Source organism: Uloborus diversus, chromosome 4 (genome assembly GCF_026930045.1).
Source record: "Uloborus diversus isolate 005 chromosome 4, Udiv.v.3.1, whole genome shotgun sequence".
In the NCBI taxonomy this organism is placed as follows: domain Eukaryota; kingdom Metazoa; phylum Arthropoda; class Arachnida; order Araneae; family Uloboridae; genus Uloborus; species Uloborus diversus.
The window spans coordinates 92869033-92883531 of NC_072734.1; the positions used below are offsets into that span (position 1 = coordinate 92869033).

General features: G+C 31.4%; 1 protein-coding gene across 1 annotated transcript in view; it reads right to left on the reverse strand.

The window, feature by feature from the left end:
* Window positions 1–3160: 3160 nt before the first annotated feature.
* LOC129219708 (U1 small nuclear ribonucleoprotein 70 kDa-like) overlaps window positions 3161–14499 on the reverse strand; it is a 32591-nt gene continuing 21252 nt past the window's right edge. Inside the window, exons 6-10 of the mRNA XM_054853993.1 lie at window positions 12928–13009; window positions 9992–10093; window positions 7096–7186; window positions 6876–6950; window positions 3161–3791 (exon numbers count right to left, since the gene is read on the reverse strand). Of these exons, the coding sequence (XP_054709968.1) occupies window positions 3362–3791; window positions 6876–6950; window positions 7096–7186; window positions 9992–10093; window positions 12928–13009 (780 nt within the window). The 3' untranslated portion in view covers window positions 3161–3361. The remainder of the gene's footprint in view (window positions 3792–6875; window positions 6951–7095; window positions 7187–9991; window positions 10094–12927; window positions 13010–14499) is intronic.

Consider the following 14499-nt stretch of genomic DNA (forward strand, 5'->3'; position numbering starts at 1 on the left):
AGTGCACCATCATTGTAACTATTAGGCATTAATCCATTAATATGATCAGATTTTCAGTGACTGAAATTATTAGAAATTTTTATTTTACATGCATGCCATGGGCGATAAGGTCACTTTCAAAAATTCATAAAACATTTTATGGGAAAAAATACTGGATGCGGTGTCTATCCACTTGTTAAGCATTATATAGGGTTCAAATGAGCCAATTTTTAGATTTTAAAAAAATGGGTTTTTTGAGTAAAATCACTTCAAAAATCGCTAATTTTTTAAAATTTTAAATTTTATTTCCGAGGCTGTATGCATCCAAGGATTATAATAAAATATGTTATGAAACTATCATATAAGGGCTTTAGACTGCCATCTCCGTTTAGTAAAAAAAACTTTTTTTTCATGGAGAAAAAAAATCATAAAATCGGTAAAAATGCAGTTTTTTCGCGACAAAAATGATTTTTTTTCTTTAACAAAACACCTAACTAAACTTTTAAAAACGATGTCTGGAGGATATATGGGTCCTTATTTATTTTTAGAGAAAAGAATTATTTGAATAGGTTAAATACTTTTGAAATAGTGTTCATTTCAAATGGAGTGTTTTGCCGGTTTTTTCCAAAATGGCAGATTTTGTGCAGAATTTCAATAGGCTGTAACTGAAGAAAAAATTTTTTTCTTGCAAAATCCTTTTGGGATATTTTATATGTCCCTTAGTTGTAACTACTGTAATTTTTTCAAAAAAAAATCGGTGATGGTCATGTGACAGACCCTGCCTGATCTGAAATGGAATGGCTCAAAGTGCTTGATAAAATGCTTTAAAGAAAGGAATCGGACCGAAAACAAGGTAAGAAAAGGTCAACCGGCAAAGTTGACAAAACATGATCGTAGATTTAAAGTTAAAATAATTATGAAAAATACACATTTGAGTACTGTAAAAGTTTCTGCCGAGTTAAATGAAACATTTTACATTTAATTTTCACCTAAAATTGTTCGCCAAATTCTCTGATTAGCTGTATTAAATGGGATCTCTTCCTGCAGAAATTTTCTTGGCCGTGCGAAAAACAGAAAGCTTACGCTTTTCGTCGTAAAATCAATAATAAATAAGCTAAAAACGTTTTAGAATCACGTGTTTCTTACAGATAAAAATTAAATCAACATTTTTGGTTAAATTGTTGTATAACTGTAAGTAGAAGAAAAAAAGGAACTTAATCTTAAGAACTTATAGTTGGATCAGTTAATCAGGACGGTGGAGGTGTTTTAGTGTGAGGGTGCATATCAGCATCAGGACTTGGTAGTTTTTAATTTTTTGATGAAATAATGAATCATACTGTTCCTTTAAATATTTTAAAAACCAATTTTGAACTCTTAGCCAAAAATTTGGTTATTGGAAACAACTTTGTTTTTTATCAAGATAACAATAAAAAGCACTCGGTTTTCAACATTTGCGTCTAGTGCCTCGAAAATTGTCCTAAATGTTAGAAAATACCTCCTCAAACTCCAGATTTTAACTTGATGCAATGTATTTAGAGATACCTGGAGGCTAGATTACGAAAATAGGGCTTTAAAACGAAAATAGAGCTAGAAACAGTAAGACTCGTTGTGTGGTAGAACACTTACTCAGAAATTACGCAAAAAAAGAAAGAAAAAAAGAATGAAATCTATTCCCAGACGTTTAAAAGGTGTTGTTGATACTGCATGATATTCTACTAATTAATAACGTAATAAAAATTTTAATTATTCAATAATATATAGATATTTTTTAAAGTGTACAAAGATTTTTGTGAGATAAAATTTCCGGCACTTTTTGGTTTTTAATTTTTAAAAAATTGAGTTTTAATATTTTTTAAAAAAATTTCATGTAATTTTGTTAAAAATTGATCACAGATCTTATAATTAAATACCTATTCCAAAATATTAATTCTAACCAATGGATTGGGGCCTATTTCGTTGAAAGTCGTAGGTGTACGAAGACTTTTGGGAGTCACTGTATATGGAGGTTAAATTAACTTTTAAGTTAGGTCTTTACCTAAAATCCTACACTAACATTAATAATATCGGAACTGTTCACAAGTGCTCGCCATCTTCTACTTCAGAACTAAATTGAAAAATAAAGAGTTTTAACATAACAGAATAAAAAAAAATTTATTTGAATTTTGACATCTTGAATTCAAATTATGTTTTTCGCAATCACGAATGTGTCTATGTAGGCGTGTGGGTGTCTGTGTGCTGGCATAAGTGTGTGAGTAGTTGTGTGTATGAATGTGTGTGTAGGAATGTGTTTGTGTGCAGGCATGAATGTGTGTGTATGTTTGTTTTTGTATGTGTGTATGCGCGTGTGTGTATGTGTGTGTGCGGGTAGTTGTGTATGTATGCGCGCGTGTGTATAGGACATGGATACAACCTGGAGACGGCTTTCGCTACAGGAGCAGCATCGTGAGGAACCGGTCGACGGTGATGGTGCGGGGGTTGGCGGTGGGAAAATAAAATGATAGGACGCCAAAAACAATCAAATGAAAGCAATAAGCAAACGTGATTGCTCAAAAAAAAAAAAAAAAACTAAGCACTTCTCATAATGCACTTAAAAGGACAAAATAAATTGTCCTTTCTGACACAGAAAAGTTAAGTATTCCTGTAGTTTTCAATTATTCCAAGAAAATGACACAACAAACGAAGAAAAGTGCAGCTCAAGTCATGAAGATAATTTCTTATTATATAGCTTTCAATCATAACTTTGAGTGTTGAAGCATGCATATTTTTCTTATCAAGTTTGAAATGAGACTAGAACCGTACTTTAACTCGTTCGTGGTGTCATTTTCTTGGAATTTTTGAAAACTGCAGGAATACTTAAATTGTCTTTTCTGACCCAGAAAATTTATTTTATCCTTTTGAGTGCATTATGAAAAGTGCTAAGTACTTTTTTTTAAATAAAAATTCTCTTATTATTCTTTTTAGTGAAAATGTACTTCAGCAATTCGCAACTCCAGAGATCGAATACGCTACCTTGCGGTGATTAACAATACAAAAGAAAAAGGCAAAACATTACATTCCACGTGTTTTAGGGCAGGTACTGCCATTAGTCGAGAAAGTTTCAAGGTAAACATACCATGCTCACATGTGACCTCTTTTTCCCTACATTTATATAAAGATTAATAAAATAAACACAAGGAAATATGAAATAAACATTTTATTGAATGATGAAGGATAGTTTTGAAATAAGAAAAACACTTTGTAACTGAATATAATAAAAATGAATCTTTGAAATACTTACACATAATTTTATTTTAAAAATTAAAAACCAACATGAAGGGAAATTTAAACACAAATGAAAGGGAGAAAAAAAGGAAGATGACATTTAAACGTGAATAGTATTAAACTAATAAGCTTCATAAGAAGTAGGTTCCATACTATTATTATTTGAATAATTATTATTATTAAATTCCCCTTCATATCCTGTATTATTAAAGGAGTCTGGATTCGGTTCTTGTTTAACGGTGACTTCCTTGGGTTTTTCTTCAGCTTCTGCATTACGCTCTCGGCGACTGTCCCGATCCCTCCTGTCATAGTCACGCCTCTTGCGATCTCTGCTGCGACTGCGGCGGCGTTTACGATCTCTGTCTCTGCTACGGCTTCTACGCCTGTCCCTATCTTTTCGAGATGAAGTCTCAGTATCTGGCTTGGTCTCAGTCACGTCACCATCCACTTCAGGCTTTGCACTTGCAGTGCTAGCATCCCTATCTCTATTCCGCTCACGATCCCGTGACCTGTCTCGCTTGTGACGGTCGCTACGATGACGATCACGGCTCCTGAAAAGACAAAGAAATAAATTTTGTAAGTGTACTAATCTAAAAAACTAAAAGCTATGGGTAGGCACTGACAGAAATTAACAATTGTAAGAACTTTGAATAAATTTGGACAGGGTTCATACACTTGTGGTGAAAAAAAATTCCCTGACTTTTGCAGGTTTTCCAGGTTGTTTTTTTAGAAAATTCTAGGTTACTCGCTTCATTCCAAATTAAGTTTAAATAACATTATTTTCAAAGTAATTAAAATTGTTTGAGGTAGCAATTGATAAGAACTGAAAATTTGCCCCTTAAATTAAAAAAAATCTTGAAATTTCTTTTTTCTTTTTTCTCTCAAAATTTAAGATTTTTGTTTTAAACGTTTCGTTTAAAATTGTTCTCAATCGTTTACTACTAGTTGAAAACAAAGTACATTCAACTTATTTTAGAGTTTTTTCAATGCAATGTGTCATCCGTAATATTAGAGTATTGCTCTAATCTTTGCTTTACAATACTTTTTATTTTCTTATTAGTATATAATACAAAACATATTGAGCAAAATACAAAGCCATTTTTTAATATAATATTAACTTGTTGCATTGATCAGCATACCAAATAATGCATAATAACAAAAATCAACACCCGCTGATCATAAGTCAATGCCAATAATCATCAGCTTTTTTTTTTTCTTTAGCATATTAAAGCATGCTTGTTATACGTTAAAATTTTTTTTTTTAGAAAATAATTAATTTGTAAAAATTCATAATTTATTGCACATTTTATGTTACTTGCAATAATTTACATTCAGATAAACATCCAATTTTGTTTTCGGAAATTTACATCTACAGTCGAGTCCTGACTTATGCGAGAGATGCAGACACCTCGCGTAAGTCGAAATTTTGCGTTGTGGAAAAATGTAGGCATATAATTTTTTTAGAAACAAGCTGAGTTCTTTTAGACACTTATAAACACTCCTCAAACTGCTGCAAAGCATTCCTAAACTGTACATTACAGTTTCTTAGATAAAGACCTGAACTTTTTTGGCATTTGAAAAGTAAAAAAAAAGCTGTTTTATTTAACATGAAATATTTTAAGATGCACAAAATAAATGATGAAAGAACTGCACGGTACACACAGTATGTAGTAATAATAAAATGCTGCACTATAACAGTACTGTACAGTAGAAAAAGTAATAATATTTATTAGTTAAAAAATGAAGAAGATGATTTATGCTTCATGATCAAATCGTTACCTAATATATTTTTAAATAAGGTTGCTTTGCATTTTATTTTATAACGTTTCTATTTACGGCAACAGTCTCTCTTCCTTATCTCTTTAATTGACAATACAAAAGCAACTTCCATTTTGATAGTACACTGTGCTTGGACATTATTACTCTGCAAGCTTCAATGTTGAATCTGAACTTTTACGGAGATTTTTTGGTTCTGATTTTTTAATTGTAGGTATGGTAGATTCATCCATAATTGTGTCATGCTACCGTCGACGTTTGATAGTTGTTCAAGCATATCGAGAATCTTATAACATTTTTTTTTTGTCAGAAAAACTTTCCTTTTCCTCCCATCTTCACAAACTTTAGATGAAACTGTGCGCTAATAGATGTCATTATATTTCCTCAACTTTAATATATAGATTAAAAAAAAAAAGATAAATGAAAGATACAGAGTGGTTATTTGATGCACTAACAGCACGATGTGTACACCAGTTTGGTGTGGGAACTTGCGCTGTCAGTGATGCTGAAGCGATGTAATAACATTCACGAAATCAGTATTTAGTAGCCGATAGCGAAGTTGATACTTCTTTCAAAAACAATTCGTGTTGAGAACGAGGAATTCGCATTAGCTATAAATTCGTTACTTGTGAAAAATTCGCGTTATAGCCATTTCGCGTAAGTTGAATCACGTTGTAGCGGGAGTCGACTGTACTTCCATCTTGCAAATGACCAACTAGGGCGACTAAGTAAAAAATTTAAGATAATAAGTAGATCTTTGAAATTGTAGGATAAAAGTAGTCATAAATAATTAATAATCTAAGACAAAACAGTCAGTCTTCAGCACATAATAGTCTAATTCAATTAGAATAAAAAAATGTTCAAAATTTTGCATTTTTCCAAAAAATAATTATGAATTATCCACACACACACAAAAGGCATATTCTGAGTTATTTTCAATAGTTTGCATTTCAATAAACATACAATGCGGTTTTCGGAAACCTAGGCACTTAAAGTCTTGTGTACTTCCATCTTGTGAATGACCAAACATGGCGACTATGTTTTACATATTGCTAAAAAGACTTTTCGATCAAAAAATGGTGTTTCCGGATCGATCAACCCGCTCATCTTCAGGCTTGTGCTTCAGAAGCAGTAAACTGTTTTCTCCCATGTTGAGTTTGTGCACAATTCCTGTTCACCCTAGAATTTTTTTTCTAGGGAACTACTAAGGACCAAAAATGGCAATTGCAGAAGTTTTTTTTCTGGGTAGTCACTTTTTATTGCTAGCGCCATTTTGCCTCAAAATTTTAGACTTTTTTCAGAAAACATCGATAAAAAACGAAGATTAGATCTCATGGCACAAAATTCCCGGGGAAAAAAATTGGAAAATAAAAACTCTGGGCCAAAATTGGAAAATTCCCAGACTTTTCCCTGACACTTTTAATCATCTCATTCTCCATGGCAATTCCAGGTTTTCCCAGAGCGTACGAACCTTGTTGGAGATAAAAGCTTAAGCCAATCGAAAATTTAAAATTTTTGAAGAGGTTAATAAGGTCGCACCTCAGAAAAGAGAATCAAACAAGGTAGGAGGTCCATATATCACCCATACTTTTAAGATCGTCAATCCTAATTTCCTAAACAATGAACCCTGCAAAGTCTACTTATTTACGTAAACAACAAACGGTAGAAGTTTCCAGGGTTGCAGGCTCTCAAGGAAAAACAAAAACAAAATCAAGCAATTATTATTTATTAATTTATATGAACTCTGTTTTTGTATCAAACCTTTGGTTAACTTTCTTACAAATATAATTTTTAAAGACTTTGTATTCACCTTTTTTAAAATTAACATTAACCCTACATCTGAACAACCTAATATTTACCTGCTTCTGCTACGACGTCTTCTGTCACGACTTCTGGGTCGTTCACGATCAGGAGCACGTTCACGATCTCTGTCGCTAAAAAAATTAAAGATATATATTGGTACATATTTGAATGATATAGAAATTTAATTACTAGCATTTGAAAACAGTTAAAATGTTTGAATTTCAAAGGTTTTTGAAACAGTAAATGATAAAGAAGCATCCTTAAAAATATACATACATGTAGCGATCTTCTAGCCTCGATTCTTCTCGCCCAGAATGCTTCAAATTGACATCCGGTCCACCTCTTCGAGTTCCACCAAGTCCGCCACCTGGTGGAAAAACAAACACATATCAACAAGAACATAAAAAGATCCTTGTTTAATTTTCTTCATCTTGCATTTCCAAACTAACAGTAGGAGAACAAAATTAATGAAATTGATTTTAAGGAAAAAGTTTTCTTTTAGATTATAATGAGGAATTTTTAAAAAATTCACACATTTTTTTTTGCTGAAGGATTGGAAATTGCAAAACTTGATGCATAATTTTGGCATTAAAAGGTATCACATTAATGGAAGAAGCCGATGGCTATTGTTCTACACAGCATTACATCATTTATAATGCATTTGCCCATTCTTTAAATGATATGGTGGGGCCATATTGTCATTAATATTGCAGTCATTGTGAACGATATTAGTCAGGGATCCTTTCTTTTAATCTATTTTTTGATTGAGAAGAAAGTAATACTATTTAATGCACTAGTAAGGTTTTTAAAACTTATTTCAAAGTAATAATACAAAAATATTTACATGTTAATTTCTTTAAAACCATGTGATTTCTGGAGTTTCAAAGTTAAAATAATTACGATCTGTTTAAGTAGAGACCAGTTAGCAGGGAGTCTACAGTACTAAGATTTAATATTTATGTCACAATGCAAAACCCAAGGGATAAAACATTGAATTCAAGGGCAAATAGCAGGTTTCTTATCCGAAATTCGTCATTTCCCTCCCAGAAAGTAAGTTAAAAACTTACTTAAGATTCAAAGCCTACATATCATTTCGACAGTGTTGACAACCTTTAGCTAAGAATTGGAACAATGTGTATTTCCAAAGTTTTTTTCCTCAGAAAACATGGCACTGGCGTTTCGTAGGCATTTGCCTCATTTACAATTTTTTTGAGGGGAGAGGGCAAAGGATTACAAATTCGATGCATATTATATCGAAAACCAGCAAAAACCATGCCCGCATATGTCGTTGAATCGGAGTTGGGGTAACAGTAAGACATCTTAGCGTCAGAAAACTATTTATTCCAGATTCTGCTGTGTTCCTTTGACATGTACCTCAAAGAAAAGGACAAAGTGCTCATCTGGTTTTATCAAACACATGCACTGATACTTTTTAGGTGATTCCTGTTTATTCCCTTCTGACCTTGTGGGGAGTTCATTATCATTACAGCCTACAGAACATTAGCAGCATACTTTTGAAGTTGCAAGCATTTCTTGACCATGCTTCATACAGAAAAACTTTTTTTTTTTACCTTCTATCCTGATTTAAAACTGCTTTCCCTGTGCTGCAAAATATGGCACACTGGAATACTTGATTAACCTTTTTTTTCAAAGTAATTACAGCATAACGTTTTTTTTTTTGCTGTTTTACGATGCTACTTTTGAAAACATGCTGTTGTCGGTATGCACTAATGCAGTGGCGTCGCTACGGGGGGGGGGGGGGGGGGGGTCCGCCCCGGGTGTCAGCGGTCTGGGGGGCAACACCCGAAGTGGAATTGCAAGTTTTTGAAAAATATGAAGCTAAAATGCATTTTTAAGCCTACAAATTTGAAATTTTTTTTCCAGAGGACCCCTACCTTGGAAACCCTACTTCCCATTCCACATCATGGAGTGAATACTGTACTCAGGATTAGGTTCATATTGTGAATACTTTGACCTAGTACTGACTTCCTCATATACAAAAAAAAAAAAAAAAAAAAAAAAAAAAAAAAAAAAAAAAAAAAAAAAAAACTGAAACTCATTATCATTCCCTGTTTGAAATAATTAAGGGTCCATCAATTTTATACACTCCCTTACTTTTTTGACATCTCGAGGGCCTGCACACATGCATCCAATTACACAAAAAGCTTTTATAGTTTGAATTTGTTTTTTGTACATTATTCCACTTAAAATTTAGTTATAACACAAATATAGTTCTTTCTGAAAATTGTATGAATTTCATATTTACATAGAATATTAAAACATTTTTCTCTTTTGCGATTGTAGGGGGACACACACACACCACAAATTACGGCCCCGGGTGTCACCCATGCTAGGTATGCCCCTGACTAATTGACATAATAAAGTCTTCAAAAATCCCGCATAAAATAAAAAAAAGATCTATTTCTTCTTTAAAGGTAGACCCTTAACAAAATTTTAGAATATATCATGTTTTATTTTTCTGTTCTTCTAACAAATTTTACAAGAGAAAAAACATTTAAGATCTATCAAACAATAAAAAATCAAATGTGTCTTATACAATCCAACTCTACACTATTGAAAAGACAATTGAATCATAACCCATTCATTAAACTTTTGCTGCTGCTTTTGTGTTACTATAAAACATCTTAAACGACTTAGTCTAACCAAATTATCATACTGCCGTGAGGAGTTTTTGAGATATTTGAAGAAAGACATTTAGGATTACACACTAACAGTAGGGAATGTTAGGCCTTGACTTTCTTTACACTTGATTTTCAGCAGAAACCAAATAAGCAACAATTGTAGAATAAAGCTGATGTACAATAAAAGAAAAAACTGGAAGGAAAAAAAAAATGAAGATACTACCTTTTAACTTCCAATGGCAATATAGTAAAAAATTCAAAAGAGATGTCTCTATAAAAAAAATTCCAGAAGTTTTATGTACTATCAATCCTCAATAGTACGTAAAACTTAATTTCATTAGGTGGTTACATTTAGGTCAAACTTTCAAGCAAATTACAATCATTTGAACAATTTGACTGAAAAGCTTAAGTCATATAACGCTGCTAGTTAACATGTTTCTTTTAAGATAATCTACTTTAAGCAAGAGAAGGGGACCTTGTAAAAATAAATAAAATTAAAAATAAAACTAATTTGGAGCTAAATTGCTTACCTAATCGTCGTGGTAACCATCCCTTTATTGATCTCCCCTTTTCCACATCAACAAGAACTCTTCTACCATCAATTTTTCTTCCGTCTGCATGCTTAAAAGCAGCTAAGAAGGATTCAAAGAAATATGATAAAATTTGCAAAATTTCAGAGAATTATATGAAACCAATCTGGTTCCATACAAAAACTTACCTGCTTGATGATTTAATTTCATAACATACAGCACATCAGGGTTCTAATACTTCTAATTTCTGACAAAAGAATTCTTTTCATTTTCAAAACAAAATGTTTTGAGTGGATGCATCTTTGATCTATTTCAATTAAAAAGTAATTAGAACCCTGATGCCCTAAAATTGTGCTCATGAAAGGTAAAGATTTTTTCCCGAACTCTATGATTCTTTAGTTTTGGGTCTAGTTTTAATTCGAATACTCGAAAAATAATTCCCCCCTCTCCTTTATTGCTGAATAGTTGAGAAGTATCTTTTAAATTGAAATCATATTTCTTCAGTCCAATCCCATTTGATAATTTATATGCGATTGAAAATAAGTAAAAACTACAAAACGTTAATTAGCATTCAATATTAGAAAACTTTCTGAAAGTAAATATAGTGTTGCTTACACATCAACAAAACGATGTCGTCTCTGATCCCTCATATGACTAATATGCTTAACGCTCAATTTCTTAGGTGCTTACAAACCTAAAAAATAAAATATTTATATTTAACCAATTTCCAAAACCATACTTAGTAAAATATCCTTCACATTAAAAAGGCAGCTACTAACACTTGAAATTCAGGAATTATAATAAACTAGCTCAAATTTCTTATTCCCAAGAACACCAATTATGCTAACATACACATTTCAAAACTTACCTAACTTACCCAAATAAATGTAAAATTTCTCACGCATCTTCTTCAACTTCATTTTAACACTTGGATTTTATTTCTATCTTCAAAATCGCGTCGAGTGTTTTAGTAACCTCTCAAAAAATGCATATCTTACCCAGAGGTTTAATGTTTCTTTTTTGGAAAAAAAATACAAAAATAAAACATTTATATGAATACCTAAAGTGCTTTTTAAAAACTATTCTTACCATCCACGTATCTTTTGTAAACCATATACTTTACCTTCCGTCACACATTTATATTGAGTAAAAATAATTTTACAAATAGAACATCAAATACTAAATTGAATAATTAAAAATACAACAAATCAATAAAATTAAAAAAAAATTAATTTACATTAAGTAATAAACAATTTAGCATTATTTAAAAGTAAATTTAAATTACAACTGGCTTTACATGTTGCTACATATAAACTATATTTAGACAGAACAAAACATTTATATCAGTACTATACATCAAAATTTGAATAATACTTAAAACTTTAAAAAACTGTATTCCGTATTAAGTATAGAGTAATGCAATAAAGTAATCTCATTATATATTAAGTTACACTACTATTATGTCTACAATACAAATATAACAGAAAAGTTATAAAACTTTTCCAGTGAAACAAGATTATAAAATTGTTTAGTTGTAACAGCTATTCAATTAGAATACACGAGTTTGGCAAGATTTGTGACATCCTCTCTCACATTCTTAAAATCTTCAAAAATCTGTATCATAGATGCTTCGGGAAAAAGTGAACAAAAAATATCCATTATCTCTTTCAGATAAGTTTTCTTATTTATGCATTGACATAGCATATGAACTTCATGCAAGCAGCGAGGAAATAATGAACAACATCATTAATTGTCAGAAAAACTATCGATTCCCGTACTTAAAAAAAAAAAGAAAACTGGTGAAGTTCAAGATAATAGAAGCTTGAAATTACTGTCAGAAAAAAAATTGTCTTATTCGCTGCAAATTTTAATTTTGGAAATAAAACAGGTCAAGTGTGACCAATAGCCCAAACTAAGGCAGCCTTTTTGTATGGTAAAAAACAAATGATAAATGTTCTTACCAAACCAGCTTACCATACACATACAAACCAAAGTTTCCTTAGAATTTTTAAGGCAAGAAGCAATTTGGTACTTTTCTGTAGCAATATGTAACAGTATGGGTACTGTAGTGGGCACCAGCCATATTGGAGGGCTGTTATGGAATATAAGACAAATCGATTGTTAATGTATTCCTTAAAAAACGAGTACCACAAAAACAACAGCTTACTATACACCTGAGTAACAAGTACAAAAAAAGAAAACACTAAATGTATGCCAAAATGAAGCAAACTCATTTAAAATTGAAACCTGGACTACGAATAGCTTGTGAATCATGAAAAATACTACTAATTTTACGAATCAGATTTTTAACTAAAAATATTTTAATAAATAATATTCAATAAATTTAATTTAATATATTACTATATTGAATAAAGTCTAAACATATAATTTTTACATTCAGATGGTTTATTACAGGGCAAAAAAACTCATGATTCTAGAGCAAATTAAAATATTTTTTACTTGATGTCAACAATTAACTTTGAAACATGAAGGATAATTTGACACATTTAGCAAGTTACTTTACAGATAATTCTTATAATTACCAACTTAAATTACGAAAAGGACTAAGATATTGATGGCAAATAAATGAAAATCAATAATTTAATCATTTAATTTTATCCATTACAATAGTAAGAAGAAAAAAAAAAGTTGCTTTATTTTAGTCATGCTAATTCAGTGTTTTAAATTCTGCACTATACCTCAGGTTTATAGTCAGCATAAAAGCGCAAAAATGTTTTTAAAATTCAATATCACTTTGATTTTGTACCCACCTTTCTTGGCAATGATGAATTATATTTACCTACCTATATCGGATAATGTATCTGACGTTACGGTTGGAGTCTCTTAAAATGTTGATGTTTAAATTTTTTTGTTCAAACAAAAAAGAAAATGAGAAAATGAAAGATGCAAACAAATTTTAATCAAAGTATACTTACAATGCATATCCCTCACATGTTCATATTCAATGAAAGCATACCCTCTTGGTTTGCCAGTTTGCCTCTCATGGACAATATGAATCTAAATAAAACAAATAAACACCATTAAATGAAAAAAAAAAAATCTACAGACATACAACAGTTCACATGTTTCTCAATAAATATTTTACCAAGATAAAAACATGCATAGATGAATTGTCATAAGGAAAAGACCATAACTAGGTTAAATTCGACAACATTTTATATTGCAGTATGATGTATATAGTGAAGCACCGGTTATACATTTCTGAAGGGACTTTATGAAAAAACGTATAATAGATACACATTAATATGTATAAGGGTGCCAAACAAATTGTTTTTTGATCCTGTGTGTGCCGGCAAGGAATGAATTTAGCAGCAACTCCTCTCATTTGCATCCTCAGTCAAAATTTGCAGAGCTCCAACTCACTCCTGTTTCTTCTGAGAATTTGTTACTCGTAAAACGACAATTCTCGTTGATTTTTTGGCGGATTTTTTCAATGTTTTCATAATTTCAAGACGTTGAAGGGCACCCAGAACAATAATGATCTTCAACACTAATCTCTCCATGTTTAAAGCATTCAAACCACTCAAAAACTTGAGTACGGCTCATAGAATCGTTCTTGAAAGCCTGTTGAAGCATTTGGTAAGCTTCCTTTGCCGACTTTTGAAGCAGGAAGCAAAATTTCAAGCATACTCTTTGTTCTTCTAAATCTGCCATAATGAGTTTGCAGGCGGAAAGCAAGAACACCTGAGAAAACTAACATTACGAATAGACAAAATAAACTACACTGACATCACTTGCACAGCTGTTTTGTGAAGGTCTCTACTTGAGCCACCTAGAGGGAGAATACTCGACTACATCTACATACTTGCCAACCTTCGAAGGAAAAAAAAAACAGAAGATTTTACTAGAGGTATATAGGTGATTCACCATCGACATATCTTCACTACAGAATTATTAAATTATGCTTCCAAATAACATAAATACTAAATTTGAAGTGAAATGGGGACTTTTTGCAGATGTAAGCAAATTGGTAGTAGCAAGAAAAATATACTGCTGAGGAAAAACTAAATAATAAGGAGTGAATTTGCTTAAAGTTTCGTACATTCTTCAGTCTCTACCAGAAAAGTAGCTACAAAAATTTAATTACTAAAATCTGAAAAAAAAAAGGGGGAAATGAATATATAATGAAAATACAATATAAAATAAGTAGGTATAGGGTAGCACATGTTAAAATAACTTCAAACATTCAAAATAATCGAAATAATCTCAAGATGTAAAAGGATTGAAATCTGCTGCAATTTTCGCCAAAACACGTCATTTGTTGAACATGCAATGTGGAAAGCTTCTAAAAAATTAATTTTTACTAAATGAGTTATTAATTGGGAAAACTCTTATTCCCTGACATTGGTAGACTAAAAAAGGGCGCCATCTATTGAGAAGAAAGTGAAACTTTTTGATGATTGACTGAAAAAATGGAAAAAAAGGGAGAAATTTGTAAAAAACGGGAAATGGAAGCAAAAAACGGGAGTCTCCCGTTAAAAACAGTA